This window comes from Carassius auratus, unplaced genomic scaffold (assembly GCF_003368295.1).
Source record: "Carassius auratus strain Wakin unplaced genomic scaffold, ASM336829v1 scaf_tig00214259, whole genome shotgun sequence".
In the NCBI taxonomy this organism is placed as follows: domain Eukaryota; kingdom Metazoa; phylum Chordata; class Actinopteri; order Cypriniformes; family Cyprinidae; genus Carassius; species Carassius auratus.
This window is the reverse complement of record NW_020527582.1, coordinates 363,904-380,394: the sequence shown is the minus strand read 5'-3', so window position 1 is coordinate 380,394 and position 16,491 is coordinate 363,904. Positions and strand designations below refer to the sequence as shown.

Genomic DNA, 16,491 nt, shown 5'->3' with positions numbered 1-16,491 from the left:
ATATATATATATATATATATATATATATATATATATATATATATATCTAAGCAGCACAACTGTTTTCAACAGTTTTTTTTTTTTTTTTTTTTTTTTTGGTAATATATCAGCATATTGATAATAAATAAAAATGATTTCTGAAGAATCATGTGACACTGAAGACTGGAGTAATGACTGATGAAAATTCAGCTTTAGATAAAAGGAACAAATTGTATAAAAGTGTAATACAATAGAAAACTGTTAATAAACTGTTGATAATATTTCACAATATTACAGTTTTTTTCTCTATCTTTGATCAAATAAATGCAGCCCTGATGATAGATACTTCTTTAAAAAACATCAAAAATCTTGCTGAAGCCTAACCTTTGAACAGCAGTGTATATATTAAATTTTATTTACAATTTATAGTTTTCTATAATAAATTAGAAAATAAAGTTTATTCCTGTGATGGCAAAACTATATTTTCAGCAGCTGTAATTTTTTTTCTTTAGTCTTTAGTGTCACATCATCATTCCGAAATAATTCCAATATGCTGATTTGCTGCTCAAGAATACTTTTTTTTTATATCACAACTGATAACAGTTGCGCTGCTCAATATTTTTGCAGAAACAATGATACATTTAATCAAAATTCTTTGCTGAATAGAAAGTTTAAAAAAATTGGAAAGTATTTACTGTCACTCTTGATAAATTTAATTGAATTAATTATTAATTTCCAGAAAAAAAGAAAAATCCCCTTAAACCCAAACTTTTGAATCTATTGTAAATATATATAAGTATATATTGTAAATATATGTAAGTAGTCAACCTGGGGTGTATTTCCCAAAATCATAGTTGCTAACTAACCTAGCAACTTTGTTGGTTACAATACAATTTCCCATTGCCAACCAACTAAGTTGCTAACAGGTTAACAACTATGCTTTTGAGAAATGTACCCCTGTTTAGTTGGCTGTTGGAGGACCTATCATGATCCATCTCTAATTCTCAGCTTTTTTTATGCCGTTTGACGGACTTGTTTCTTGGCACACATTTAGAAATGCACAAGCAGCTCTTCATTAGCAGCAGGTCTTTCCTTTGCTAGAGTTGTGTTCTCGTGTGAGAGAGAATAAGCAGAAAAAAGCGATTCAGTGTGATAGGAGAGAGGTCACACCAGTGTTTGTCACCCTATAGTGAGAACAAGCGAGCGTCTGCGTGCGTACGGGATAAAAGGAGAGAAAAGAGAGCGAAATAGAGAGAAAGCCAAAGGGGAAGGGAGTGAGATGTGCTGGAGTTGCTAAAGGCTTGCGAGAGGTCACACTAATGCATGTCACCCTGCTCTATGTATGTGTGTGTTCTGCTGGAAACAGCAGTAATTGGGCCCTGCTTCATCGCCTGCGTGCCTGCCTGACTGAAGCATCTCAGCGGGGCTCTGTCGCCATCACCTTAGCAACCGGCCACTCTACTGCAGGACCCCACCCTCCGCCCGTGCCGCATCTGCGAGATGAAATATTTAGTGTGCACGTATTGCAGCCAAAGCAGCCTCTCTCACTCTCTCTCTCTCTCTCGCATGTCTTGCTTTCTGCGTCTCCTCCTCCGGTTGGCTCTGGAGACGGAGATCCAGACAAATCGGTAAGAACCGGGGACCTCCTACACACCCACAGCCTGTAGCACCCACTCTCCCCTGGGCAGACTGCACGGCGGTGATGCCTCCCCAGACCACCCCCGCTCAGCTGCCCTGCCTCAGCTCCAACGGTCACCCAGACTGTCATAAGAGGGGCTATTTCTGTGCAGGCATGACGTGTAGGGGTGGCTCGATGTGTGGGAAAGCTTCTCTGCAAGGCTCTCCAGTCTTATAGAGAGATGTGAAGAGTAGGCTGTTTATGCTTCTCTCTGTCAGCGTATATACCCTGAACACACTGCACAGCATTGGGAAGCAATTATGGGCTAAATCATGAGCTGCAATGAGAGGCAAAGATGTAACGGTTTTCTTTTTGTAGGCTAGTGATGCACCGATTGTCTTCAAAAATATTTGAAAAATATATATATATTTTTTATTTTATTATTTTATTTCAGCGAAATCATTTGAATGGCTTCCTTATCTTGGTGTCTAGATATTAAGCTGGAATGACAAAAAGTTTTGAAAAACATTGAAAAAAATTTGCAGTGCCATTCAAAAGTTTGGGTTCTATAAGATCTCTTTTGCTCGCTTACAAGTATCTTAAGCTCAGTCAGGTTGCATTTATTTGATAAAAAGTAATAATGTGAACAATTATTACATTTAAAAAAAACTTTTTTATTTGAATTTGTTAAAATGTAATGATTTGCTGTGATGGCAAAGCTGAATTCTCAGCAGCTGTAGTCTACAGTGTCACATGATCCTTCAGAAATCATTCTAAAAAGCTAATTTGGTGTTGTCACATTTGATTAATTTAATGCACCCTTGCCAAATACAAGTATTACATTGGTGCTGGTCATATAGTTAGAATATCATCAAAAAATTGATTTATTTAACTAATTCCATTCAAAAAGTGAAACTTGTATATTATATTCATTCATTACACACAGACTGATATATTACAAATGTTTATTTCTTTTAATTTTTATGTTTATAACTGACAACTAAGGAAAATCCCAAATTCAGTATCTCAGATAATTAGAATATTGTGAAAAGGTTCAATATTGAAGACACCTGGTGCCACACTGTTATCAGCTAATTAACTCAAAACACCTGCCAAGCCTTTAAATGGTCTCTCAGTCTAGTTCTGTAGGCTACACTATCATGGGGAAGACTGCTGACTTGACAGTTGTCCAAAAGACGACCACTGACACCTTGCACAAGGAGGGCAAGACACAAAAGGTCATTGCAAAAGAGGCTGACTGTTCATAGAGCTCTGTGTCCAAGCACATTAATAGAGAGGCGAAGGGAAGGAAAAGATTGATAGAAAAAAAGTGTACAAGCAATAGGGATAACCGCACCCTGGAGGGATTGTGAAACAAAACCCATTCAAAACTGTGGGGGAGATTCACAAAGAGTGGACTGCAGCTGGAGTCAGTGCTTCAAGAACCACTACGCACAGACGTATGTAAGACATGGGTTTCAGCTGTCGCATTCCTTGTGTCAAGCCACTCTTGAACAACAGACAGCATCAGAAGCATCTCAATTCAAAAAGGACTGGACTGCTGCTGAGTGGTCCAAAGCTATGTTCTCTGATTAAAGGAAATTTTGCATTTTCTTTGGATATCAGGGTTCCAGAGTCTGGAGGAAGATAGGAGAGGCACACAATCCACGTTGCTTGAGGTCCAGTGTAAAGTCTCCACAGTCAGTGATGGTTTGGGGTGCCATGTCATCTGCTGGTGTTGGTCCACTGTGTTTTCTGAGGTCCAAGGTCAAAGCAGCCTATACCAGGAAGTTTTAGAGCACTTCATGCTTCCTGCTGCTGACCAACTTTATGGAGATGCAGATTACATTTTCCAACAGGACTTGGCACCTGCACACAGTGCCAAAGCTACCAGTACCTGGTTTAAGGACCATGTTATCCCTGTTCTTATTTTGCCAACAAACTCGCCTGAGAAAATCTATGGGGTATTGTGAAGAGGAAGATGCGATATGCCAGACCCAAGTATGCGGAAGAGCTGAAGGCCACTATCAGAGCAACCTGGGCTCTCATAACACATGAGCAGTGCCACAGACTGATCGACTCCATGCCACATTGCTGCAGTAATTCAGGCAAAAGGAACCCCAACTAAGTATTGAGTGTTGTACATGCTCATACTTTTAATTTGTAAATTTTTTTAGTTGGCCAAGATTTCTAAAAATCCTTTCTTTGTATTGGTCTTAAGTTATATTCTAATTTTCTGAGATACTGAATTTGGGATTTTCCTTAGTTGTCAGTTATAATTATAAAAATTAAAAGAAATAAACATTTGAAATATATCAGTCTGTGTGTGTAATGAATGAATATGATATACAAGTTTCACTTTTTGAATGGAATTAGTGAAATACATAAACTTTTTGATGATGTTCTAATTATATGACCAGCACCTATATATATATATATATATATATATATATATATATATATATATATATATATATATATATATATATACAGTGGGGATCGAAAGTTTGGGCACCCCTTGCAGAATCTGTGAAAATATGAGAAATTTTCAAAAAATAAGAGAGATCGTACTAAATGCATGTTATATTTTATTTAGTACTGTCCTGAGTAAGATATTGTACATAAAAGATATTAACATTTAGTCCACAAGACAAAAAAAATGCTGAAATTATTAAAATAACCCTACTCAAAAGTTTGGGAACCCTTGGTTCTTAGTACTGTGTTCTGTTACCTGATGATCCTCGACTGTCTTTCTGTTTTGTGATGGTTGTGCATGAGTCCCTTGTTTGTTCTGAACAGTTAAACTGAGCAGCGTTCTTCAGAAAAATCTTTAAGGTCCTGCAGATTCTTCAGTTTTCCAGAATCTTTGCATATTTGAACCCTTTCCAGCAGTGATTTTATGATTTTGAGATACACCTTATCACACTGAGGACATTTGAGGGACTCAAACACAACTATTTAAAAAGGTTCAAACGTTCACTGATGCTCCAGAAGGAAACAAGATGCATTAAGAGCTGGGGGTGAAAACTTTTGAACACAATGAAGATGGCCAAATTTTTCTTATTTTGTTGAAATATAATTTTTGTCCATTTAGTTCTGCCCTTCGTAAGCAACAGAAGATACTTGTATGTTTCCCGGTACACAAATTAAGTACAATTTACCTTGATCTTCAAATTCCAAAAGTTTTCACCCCCAGCTCTTAATGCATCTTGTTTCCTCTGGAGCATCAGTGAATGTTTGAATCTTTTTTAATAGTTGTGTATGAGTCCCTCAAATGTCCTCAATCTGAAAAGATGTATCTCAAAATCATACAGTCACTGCTGGAAAGGATTCAAATATGCAAAGATTCTGGAAAACTGAAGAATCTGCAGGACCTTAAAGATTTTTCTGAAGAACGCTGCTCAGTTTAACTGTTCAGAACAAACAAGGGACTCATGCACAACCATCACAAAACAGAAAGACAGTCGAGGATCATCAGGTAACAGAACACAGTACTAAGAACCAAGGGTTCCCAAACTTTTGAGTGCGGTTATTTTAATAATTTCAGCATTTTTTTTGTCTTGTGGAATAAATGTTAAAATATTTTATGTACAATATCTTACTCAGGACAGTACTAAATAAAAAATAACATGCATTTAGTATGATCTCTCTTATTTTTTGAAAATTACTCATATTTTCACAGATTCTGCAAGGGGTGCCCAAACTTTCGATCCCCACTGTATATATATATATATGCATGTCCATATTTGACAGCCTCAAGAGATTTAATTCAAGACAACATGGTCTTTAAATCATTTTCATTTAGTCATTTAGCATACGCTTTTAGCCAAAGAGAATTACAAATGAATCTTCAATTACACAAATTAAATCAATCCTCCTTTTCAACACATAGATCCCTGGAGCTGTTTTTCGCGAGCAGCCAGAACAATAAGCTCCTCTACGGAGAGCCACCGAAGTCGCCCCGTGCAAGCCGCAAGTTCTCCTCCCCACCCCCGCTGGCCATCACCAAAACCTCGTCCCCCAACCGCCGCCGCAAACTGTCCCTCAATATCCCCATCATCACCGGTGGGAAGGCTCTGGACCTGGCTGCCCTTAGCTGTTCCTCCAATGGCTATGCAAGCATGTACTCCTCAATGTCCCCTTTCAGCAAGACCACACTGGATATCAACAAACTCTATGTGTCCAGCCCCATCACCAGCAAGATTCCTGACGAGAGTGAAGGCAAGACGGACAAGGCTGATGAGGTTTCGCTGTGCAAACAGGGTGAGGTCATACTACAAGTTAGTTTACCAAAATTTCAATTGGTAAAACTCAAAGCCTTTATGTATAATGTTATAAAAGTAGTTATAAAAAATTATGTCTTGTAATGTGCCTTACAATGCATTGCACAGTGTCATGAATATGTAACCACAGTTAATACAACACTTATTTTAAATTTGGTTATAATTATTTACAACAAGATATGACGTATTACAATGTACATTATGAATAATTATAATGCATTATAACCTTTAATAATCCTTTAAAATGCATTCTATGTAAAGGCTTTAGGTATAGGGTTACCAAAATATTTTATATTATTAATAAATAGTGTATATATATATATATATATATATATATATATATATATATATATATATATATATATATATATATATATATATATATATAAATATAAATATATATTACTGATTATTTGAATACGGAGTGACACAGAGGAGACCCCTTGACAAATAAATTATTGAATAAAGTCATTATTTTTGTTTTCTTCGCTTACAGAAAGTGTTCCCGTGACAGATAGAGTATTCTGACAACTTTTTATACCTTTTCTGGACCTTGACACTGTTATTTACTTGGCAGTCTATGGGACAGTCTCAAGCCTCCAGGTTTTCATCCAAAATATCTTAAATTGTGTTCCAAAGACAAACAGAGCTTGGGGGTAACGTTATGTGATTAATGACAAAATGTTCATTTTAGGGTGGAGTATCCCTTTAAGGCTACAAACCCTTTTTAATCATACCAATACTTTTTAAATGTTGAGTGCAAACTCTCATAATATGGTGGAATTGTGTTGTTTCATGTGTTTGATATGTTATGCATTATGGATAACTGTAATGCCTATGACTGATTTTCTCTAGACGTTTCAGTGAGGGAGGAAATCGATAACGATCAGATCCAGAGTGATGAGGCAGAGACTGAAGTGTCGCCCACCAAATCACCCACCACTCCCAAAAACGTCAAATGCAAAAACTCCTCAGGTAGAAGACACTCTGTCCTAGACTTCCCTGCCATGTTGTTATCGTTCACTGACATGAAAACCAGAGCACCTGCATCTCACGCTGACAAGCCACCTGCACCCTTCAGACCAGCCAAATTTTGCATTTATCAGTGGCTCAAAATGGCGGACTCACTGAGTGTTTAATTCAAAAGTCTTATAACATTCAGGTTTTTTATTATTATTATTTGAAAAGTTTGAATATTTAGCTATATGTAAAAATTTAGAGTTTCGAAAAAATGTTGAGTTTTTTGTTCCCACGTGTCGTTAATTTTTTTAAATGCACACTGTATCTGTAAACGTCTGAAGTGATCCTGAGGACGTAGATTGAAGCCTCGCAAGACACGATTTATGCAAAATCTCATTAATTCTCTAGGTTAAAAAAAAGAAAAGCTCAGGGAAATGCCAAAGGAGGCGTGTGTAGGTGTTTGGAAAACTTGTGCCATAGCAACCATTAGCATGTATTCTCTCTGCAACCCCGGTTACCGGGTTTGTTTGAGTGCAGTCGATGCACTGCAACAGTACTGTCTCCTTGCTTTCGAAACTGAATTATATGGGGGTTCAAAGGTCAACAATGACCCTGTTATTTCATATGCGTGATGCAGTATTGCCATAAAGCTTTAGAAGGCTGTAGAAGAATAAAGCATGTTTCAGTTACCCTTATGATTTTTTTTCTAAACCTTATCTGAAGCATGCAACAACAAACTTGGTTTCTTTAAAACGCTGCTTTTGTTATTTTCTGAGTGTGTATTTGACACACATATATCTGAAATGATGAGCTATTTTTAGTCTCAACCATCTTGAGAACCAGAGCCCTGCCTATTGTTTTGATGAAGACGCAGTCTGTAATTTTATGTTTCGTAACACCACCTGCTGGATGCATTGATGCTCTGCAATCATTGCCGCATCATCATTGCTCCAAAAATAAATTTTTCATATGATAACATGATGCATTAGCCTGTGGAAAGTACAAAACGAACAGCAGGGAAATATGTGCTTATTTTGGTCTTGCTGGCAGTCTCAGACAATCTGGGTTGTTGTTTTTGTTTAACAGTCGTTCGGTGCAGTAGATACTTGTGACATTTTCATATGTCATCATCGGAGGCTTATCCATTGTGGAGATAATGTCACTGCCTCCATTATTTCTGCATGAGTCCATCTTGTCTTGTTTCACACCTGCTGTACCCTTAAAGAGGGAGCACTCTGAAACACAGTGAATTCACATTTACTGAATTTTTGTTTGGACCTTTTAGTTTTGGGGGTGCAGGCAGTTGACAGTTTTTTTTTTTTTCAATTTCTAATATTGTTCTATTAAAGTTTCACATACAACAATATTTTTCTTAATTCAGCTCAGATCTCTTAGTGTACAGTTTAAAATTTTAAAAGTTTAATTTATTTAATTTCTTAAAATATATACAATTGGTACTTGAAAATCGTCTTTATAATATAGATGACTCTTAGATTTTTGATTGTCCAACTGTATTGCAAAATCATAGGAAAATTGTTATATTACAATATGCTTTTTATTAGACTTTTATTGAATAAGCCACATTAGAAATTGTTGCAAAAAGTGTGCTGATAAAGTTGCTACTTTATTTTGCAGTCACAAACAGAAATTGATATTACTTGTTTTTTTTTTTTACATTTCAGTAATATTATATTATGAATTCAGCTTGAATATCTTAGTATACAGATTCAAAATTAGTTTGTAGATTATTATTTAATAATAATTTCTCTCTGGGCAGAATTCTCTCTGTTCTCATACAATAATGGCATGGTGATGTCGTCCTGTCGGGAGCTGGATAACAACCGTAGCGCCTTGTCTGCTGCTTCTGCCTTCGCCATTGCCACTGCTGGTGCCAATGAGGGCACGCCAACCAAGGAGAAGTACCGCCGCATGTCTCTGGCAAGCACAGGTAGGATTCAGCAATCTGTTTCAATCTCTCGTAGGCTGCAGATATTTGTTGCCTGGCAGAAGACGGATTAATGTGAATTTCGATTGGTTGTCAGGGTTCCCCACGGATCAGAGGAATGGAGATAAGGAGTTTGTGATTCGTCGAGCAGCAACTAACAGAGTTCTCAATGTCCTCAGGCACTGGGTGTCCAAACATTCGCAGGTGAGATGAAGCAAATATAAAAGTTTTTTTTTTTTTTAGCAGCACCATCAAAGATAAATTTTTGGATTCCCAAATAACCTTTCAGTGATCAGTTCTTAAAATAAACATTTATTATGCATACCTGTGTACTGTGTGCATGTTTGTAGGACTTTGAAACCAACACTGAGCTCAAAATGAAAGTGATTAGTTTCCTGGAAGAAGTGATGCATGACCCTGAACTTCTTACCCAAGAAAGGAAAGCCGCTGCCAACATCATAAGGTGAGCAAAGTGTGTCTACACCCTTGACAGAATCTGTCCTCACATGTCCTCACATATCCTGTCCTGCAATATTTGAGACTTCTGTAATCTGATAAACGCTTGTTCATGTATTTAAATCAGATTTGCTTGTGTTTTTTTTTTTTTTGGACAGGACATTGACACAGGAGGATCCTGGTGACAATCAGATCTGTCTGGAGGAGGTGCTACAGATGGTGAGTGGGGAGATTCTGGGTCATCCTCCAAATTACTCAACATTTCAGTGCTAAAACGATCAGAACTTCAAGTTTGGGGTCAGTAAGATCATTACTTTTTTTGAAAGAAGACATTATTGCTTTCTTCCCTCACTGATATTCTCAAAATGCAATCATGTGACTTATTACAATTGTTTTCTATTTTAATACATTAATTTATATTCTTTTTATTTATTGTGTAATGGCAACTCTGAATTTTCAGGAGATATTACTCTGGTCCATTACTCAGTGTCACATGATCTTTCAGAAATCATTCTAATATGCTGATTTGATCCAGAAACATTTGTTTTGTTTGTTTGTTGTTGTTGGGTTTTTTTTTTTTTGGGGGGGGGGGGGGGGGCTGTTTTGTTGAGTCTGGTTTCATGAAAATTCGTATAAATAGTACGGCAAACAAAAACAAAACCTCATGGTATTGATACTCAAAATTTACATTGGCATGCATATGGTAAGCATGTGTTTGACATGCATATAATACGCAGTTTTTGCATACAAATAACACGTATTTACCACACAACCCTAATCCTACTATAAAATGACACCACAGACCTCCAAGAGTACTCTGAGACTGTCACTGCCTACATCAACAAGTGAATTGATGATGTAACTGTCACAAAGACAATCAGTGTCCGGGCCAACAAGAAGCCATGGATGACAGGGGATGTCTACAGACTTCAGAGCTGGAAATGAGGTGGGCCTGACGACAGCTAGGGCCAACCTATTCCGTGGCATCAGAGAGTCTAAGAGACAGTACTCCAGGAGCATAGCCTATCGTTTCAGTGACAGCAGAGACACTCAGAGCCTGTGGCATGGGATACAGACCATTACGGACCACCAGCCCCCACCGCGGACCCCCCATATCTCCCTGCTGAATCAACTGAATACCTTCTTTGCTCACTTTGAGGCACAAAACAGCACCACTGCACAGAAGACTCCAACTCCATCCGGCGACCAGGTGATGACCCTGACCCAAGACAGCGTGAGGAGATCCTTCAGAAGGATCAATGCACGCAATGCTCTGGGTCCTGACAACATTCCTGGGGGTGTACTAAGAGACTGTGCAGTGGAATTCACTGATGTCTTCACAGACATTTTCAGCATCTCGCTTAGTCAGGAGGTTGTTCCCACATGCTTCAAAGCTTCCACCATCATTCCAGTCCCTAAGAAGCCGTCTCCATCCTGTTTGAATGACTACAGTCCAGGTGCCCTTACCCCTATTCTCATGAAGTGCTCTGAACGGATAGTGATGCACCATATCAAGTCTGCCCTCCCTGTACCCCTACCAGTTTGTATATCGGTCCAATCGATGATGCCATCGCCACTACCCTCCACTCAGCACTCACACATCTGGACAAAAAAAGACTCATATGTCAGAATGCTGCTCATAGATTTCAGTTCAGCATTCAACACAATCATCCCTCAACAGCTCATTCACAAACTGGTCCAGCTGGGGCTCAACACTTTTCTGTGCAACTGGCTGTTGGACTTTATGACTGGTAGACCTCAGGCTGTACGGGTCGGCAGCAACATATCCAGCACTATCACACTGAACACTGGGGCGCCCCAAAGATATGTGCTGAGCCCCCTCCTCTTCACTCTGTTGACACATTACTGCACACCATCACACAACTCTTAACCTGATTATTAAGATTGGGGATTACACAACTGTGGTGGGTCTCATTAGCAACAGAGATGAGACAAACTACAGGAGCGAGGTGAGCCACCTGGCTGGGTGGGGCAGTGACAACAATCTCTCTGAATGTGGAGAAGACGAAGCAGATTGTTGTTGACTTCAGGAGAGTGCACACTCAGCATGCTCCTCTTCTTCTGGACCGACAACACTGGAACACTAGCCACGTAAGCACAGCAGCGTCTCTTCCTCCGCAAATTGAGAAGAGCCAGAGCCCCAGCCCCCATCAGGTGCTCCTTTTCAGAGGCACCATCGAGAACATCCTGAATAGTTGCATCACTGTGTGATATGGTGCCTGCCAGGCATCCTGCTGGAAGACCCTTCAACACATAGTGAGAGCAGCTAAGAAGATCGTTGGAGTCTCCCTACTCCCTACAGGACATTTACAGAACCTGTCTCAGCTGTAAAGCCCTCTGCTTCACCCATCACATAGCATAGTCACATAGCGGAATGTGGACAGCTCACAACAACTTGAGCCATGTCTGACTCCAGAGGAGATGGTATAGCTATACATTTTTCTGTGTGTGTGTGTTTCGTCGGAATCGAACCCACAACCTTTTGCACTGCTTACACAATGCTCTACCTCTGAGCCACAGGAACATGTCTGGCATTTAGTGCCCCAACTCTGGAGGCATCCGTTGATGCGACGACATGCCGGAAAACTTGTTCTAAGGGCACCCCGGCCTGTAGAAAAGCAATATCTGTCTAGGGGCTGAATAGGCAGCAACACTTCATTTTTATGGTCACACGAAGTTTACCACAATGCCATGTCCATCTCATATGAAGTAATCTGAGTGGCATGACTGCGGCTGCGGATACCATATGCCCCATGAGCCTCTGAAAGTGTTTTAGAGATACATTCTCGGCTCCTCAGTGTAAAACCTGATGAGTAAATGCACCTGTCTCCTTTTTATACCTGTATGCATGGGGAGTGGCTCAGGAATGCAAAATCCACGAGCCAAAATTGATTGGGGTTTTCACTGAAAGTCAAAGTGGATTGGGGCTCTCAAGTAAACCCTATATATCATCACAAAGTAAAGGGAATTCCTCTTCTGTGTCTAATTGTATTATAGTGTATAGTATATTTCACTGTTTACTAAGGTGTGTAAACTTTGCTGAAATTCATTATTTAGTATCTTATCTCTCTAATTGTTTTGTTACACAGGCGGAAGGAGGAAAGTCAGAGCCTTTCGAGAATCATTCAGCTCTGGAGATTGCAGAACAGCTCACCCTGCTGGACCACCTTGTTTTCAAAGTCATACCATATGAGTGAGTGTGATTATGTTTCATTTTATTCATTCTTTATATAATTGAGTGTAAACTGATAGGTCACTCCAAAATGAAAATTATATTATTAATGGCATACAGCATACAACTTTTACATGAATAAATGAATAAATGGGGAGTAGACCATTTTTCATTGTGAGTGAACTATGCGTTTTACTAGAAAAGCTTAATGACATTGTGTAATTTAAATCAACTTAATACTTGGAAGATTTGTGAAGAAATGTGGTATTATAATAGGATATGTTAACCTATTTATGACCATGCCATCATCCCAGTAAGTTTGTCAAGATCTGCGTGCTTTTTTCTTACAAATGTGTTTATTGTCACGAACAGGGAGTTTTTTGGTCAAGGATGGATGAAGAACGACAAAAATGAGAAGACACCTTACATCATGAAAACGACAAAACATTTTAATGATGTAAGTGTTCAGTGTGAAAACATCTGGTCCTAGTTAAGTGCATAGTTGTTGCAGTGTATTTGTAGTTGCATTGTTCCAAATAAAGCATAATAAACACAATGTTGATATACCTCTGTCTCTTTTAAAGATCAGTGACCTGATTGCTACAGAGATCTTGCAATGTGAGGATGTGAATGTACGGGTAGTAGTGATAGAAAAGTGGGTGGCGGTGGCCGATATCTGCCGCTGTCTCCATAACTACAATGCCGTGCTGGAAATCACCTCATCCCTCAACCGCAGCTCCATCTTCCGTCTGAAGAAGACCTGGCTCAAAGTGTCCAAACAGGTGGGTAACTGCCTAAAAAAATCTCATCAAAATTAAATGAATAGACTTAAAAGTTAAAGCAGGCCCAGTGCAGTTTAAGAGAGTAAATAATAATATATTATATTATAATATTTACTGGACTCCTGTTGATTCGATATTGATTAACTGTTATTTGATGCTGTTAGATCTGAAAGTATGTGACAAGTGAAAACAGGCTGAAAACATTTAACACACTTTTATCATTCCACTTAAATCAAAGACTAAAACAGTCATTGACAAGCTGCAGAAGTTGGTCTCATCTGAAGGGAGATTCAAGAACCTCAGAGAGGCCTTAAAAAAGTAAGTCTTTTTTTTTTCATCACCTGCAGCAAGTCAGTACTTGTTGCTGTAATTTAAATCAGCCTTTTGTATTTGAGCTAATGGGTTATTTTATTTTAGTTATGATAATATGATACAGCTACAGTATTAAAAAACTGGCATGGCTAACACTGCATTTTTTTCTAATACTTCTGCTAGTTGTGACCCTCCCTGTGTGCCATATTTGGGAATGTACCTCACTGACTTGGCCTTTATTGAGGAGGGGACGCCCAACTACACAGAGGACAATCTGGTCAATTTTTCCAAAATGAGAATGGTAGGTCTTTTAGATTCATTTCTTTAATGTATGTGTGGGAAAGAGTTGAATATATAATTTTGTTATCATATTTTCTTCATTTTACAGATCTCCCACATCATCCGAGAAATCAGGCAGTTTCAGCAAACGGCATACAAGATTGATTACCAGCCAAAGGTATTGAACTGATGTTGGTTTGTACTGACAAAATATAAGGTTTCATGATCAACATGCACTAGTTAAGCTTGTGTTTGCAAAGTTTGCTATGTTTTGTTCTATACATAATTATATTCAGATTAAAAACAGTTCAAACTGTAAAGGTCCTTGCACACTGAGAATTTTCGCATGTTTTTCCATTTTTATTTATTTTTTTCGTATTTGAACACTAACTTTTGGAAAGTACAAAGACCTTTAAGCCCAACAGAATGCAGAAACACATAATGGTAGCTCTACAAAACGATTTAATCACAAAATTGGACTTCTTAAAAACTAACCTTGTCTGAAAAATTAATGCAAAACTAAAAGGTATTCGAAAGTAAAATTTAAACTTGGTTGCATTTATGACAATAATCTCTCTTTTCTAAACTCTTAAAATCTTAATTAATTTTTTTCTTAATTTGAATGGATGGTTCCATGAAAAAACTTCCCATTGGACAAAAAGGTTTTTTTTTTTTTTTTTTTTTTTTTTCTTACACTTAAATATGTGTTTTTTCAAGAACTGTTCACTGAGAGGTTATTTGTGGAACCTAGAATTGTTCTTCTGTAGTATTGCTTTGGAATCTAGGATATAGGAAACTCAAATTGAGAATTGAGTCATGGTTGTATTGAAGAACCATATCCAATATGAAACTTACACCCTGTTTGTCTTCCAGGCAGCACTATATTTACTGGACAGAAACTCAGTAATGGATGAAGAAGGCCTGTATGAAGCTTCTCTCAGAATTGAGCCTAAAGTGCCCAACTGAGAGAGACTCTGCCTGTCGTCAACACAATGTACAGACACCATGCTCTCTACAGTATACATCCATGTGTTCTGTTATGTAACATAATTATTACTCCTGGATGTGTTTCATTGTTTTTTAGTCGTAACCAAATGTTACCTAATTGTTTCAGATCTTTCACTGAGAAACTTACCTGTTGATTTCAGCCTTTGTTCTTTAGGTAAACATATTATTTTTCCAAATACAAAATATGCTTTTGACAGTACTTAAAACAGGATACAATCAAGGTGTGGTTGTCTCTTTAATTGATTAGGCTCATCCACATCACTTTAATGAAATATGAAAACCCGGCAGGAGGATTTTGAGATTTTAATAGATGCATGTAACTAATTTACAGTATATGCATACCATGTAGCAATGTGGAAAGCCAATATATTAATGTATAAAACCAAGCATTTAGAAACAATTATACTGTTATATTCCATGTCACTGTACTTAACAGAACCAACTCCAGCATTTTACATCTATTGGTTGCGATAATTAACATCCATCCCTAGATTTCTTAAAGAGTTGGATGGAAATGAATAAACTGCCATGACATTTTTTAAAGAGTTTTTGCATGACTTAATAAAGCAGACAGTGAAGAGCTTGGTAATTATATTACATAAAAAAAAATACTTATGTCTCCTATTGGCCAATAAGGATTTGATCTGTTCTTGCATGCAAAGTTTATTTTGAATAAATATTTTTTTATGATTTCCTCACCTCAAAAAATTAGACTATTTCTTCATAAAAAGAAGCAAGATTTGCATTATATTTTTTGAAACTGGTCATTTCATGATTGTTTACCCATGCAATGTTTCCATTTCTCACAGCCACATTTCACAGCATTTTGGGAAAAATTTATTCTGGGTTCAACACTATCCTTCTACACCAGATTATCCAGCTAATGTACATTTACAGACAATCTATGTCCTTCTTGCTGTTCCAGTGATTGTGGAACGTGACTGAATATCACTTTGTAAAATGCATTGTCGTTTAAGCGTATGATCAAAAGTGAATGACCTCCCCGCTTGCAGCATACAAAAGGTATTTTTGTAGTCCTAGAATAAAGATGTAGGGTTCTGCATCCTTACCTAAAAAAAAAACAAAAAAAACTAAAGAAAAAAAAAACAAGCATAGAAACGTTTTTTTTTGTAAAACATTGTCAACTCGCCACTCAGAAAAGTATTCTGTATATTTTGTACATGCAGCCCTATGTATTTCTTAACATACTAGTTTAAAGCACACCTCTTCAAAGCATTGTACCCTATGCTTACACACTCAGTGCTATATGATTTGTGATTTTGAAACCATGATCTAGAGGTAGAGGACTTTAAAGTGTTTTTGCATATACTGTAATCCTGTCTATAATCATTCTCTTAGCAGGAATATAGTAATGTAGTGCTTATTCTGTGAATATTTGTATGTATTTTTACTATGTACAGTCTGGAAACACACTAAACTCTCATGTGGCAGGCATGCAACACTGTATCAGCCAGAAACTTTAAAAAGGAAAATATATATATATATATATATATATATATATATATATATATATATATATATATATATATATATATATATATATATATATATATACTGTATACACATCTATGTGCACATACTCTTATAAATGATATATAAACATACAGACAAACATTTTGCTGTTAGCAATACCCAGTGGTATGAGAATTATCTTT

The 16,491-nt window shown here is 37.5% G+C and overlaps 1 protein-coding gene across 1 annotated transcript in view; it reads left to right on the top strand.

Moving 5' to 3' along the window:
- The window catches only part of rasgrf1 (Ras protein specific guanine nucleotide releasing factor 1), a 43,383-nt gene extending 27,494 nt beyond the window's left edge, over positions 1-15,889 (top strand). Inside the window, exons 15-27 of the mRNA XM_026257262.1 lie at positions 5,490-5,860; positions 6,736-6,855; positions 8,618-8,788; positions 8,883-8,989; positions 9,136-9,248; positions 9,400-9,460; positions 12,352-12,455; positions 12,807-12,891; positions 13,019-13,216; positions 13,455-13,534; positions 13,712-13,829; positions 13,917-13,985; positions 14,681-15,889. Of these exons, the coding sequence (XP_026113047.1) occupies positions 5,490-5,860; positions 6,736-6,855; positions 8,618-8,788; positions 8,883-8,989; positions 9,136-9,248; positions 9,400-9,460; positions 12,352-12,455; positions 12,807-12,891; positions 13,019-13,216; positions 13,455-13,534; positions 13,712-13,829; positions 13,917-13,985; positions 14,681-14,773 (1,690 nt within the window). The 3' untranslated portion in view covers positions 14,774-15,889. The remainder of the gene's footprint in view (positions 1-5,489; positions 5,861-6,735; positions 6,856-8,617; positions 8,789-8,882; positions 8,990-9,135; positions 9,249-9,399; positions 9,461-12,351; positions 12,456-12,806; positions 12,892-13,018; positions 13,217-13,454; positions 13,535-13,711; positions 13,830-13,916; positions 13,986-14,680) is intronic.
- The last annotated feature ends 602 nt before the right edge of the window (positions 15,890-16,491 follow it).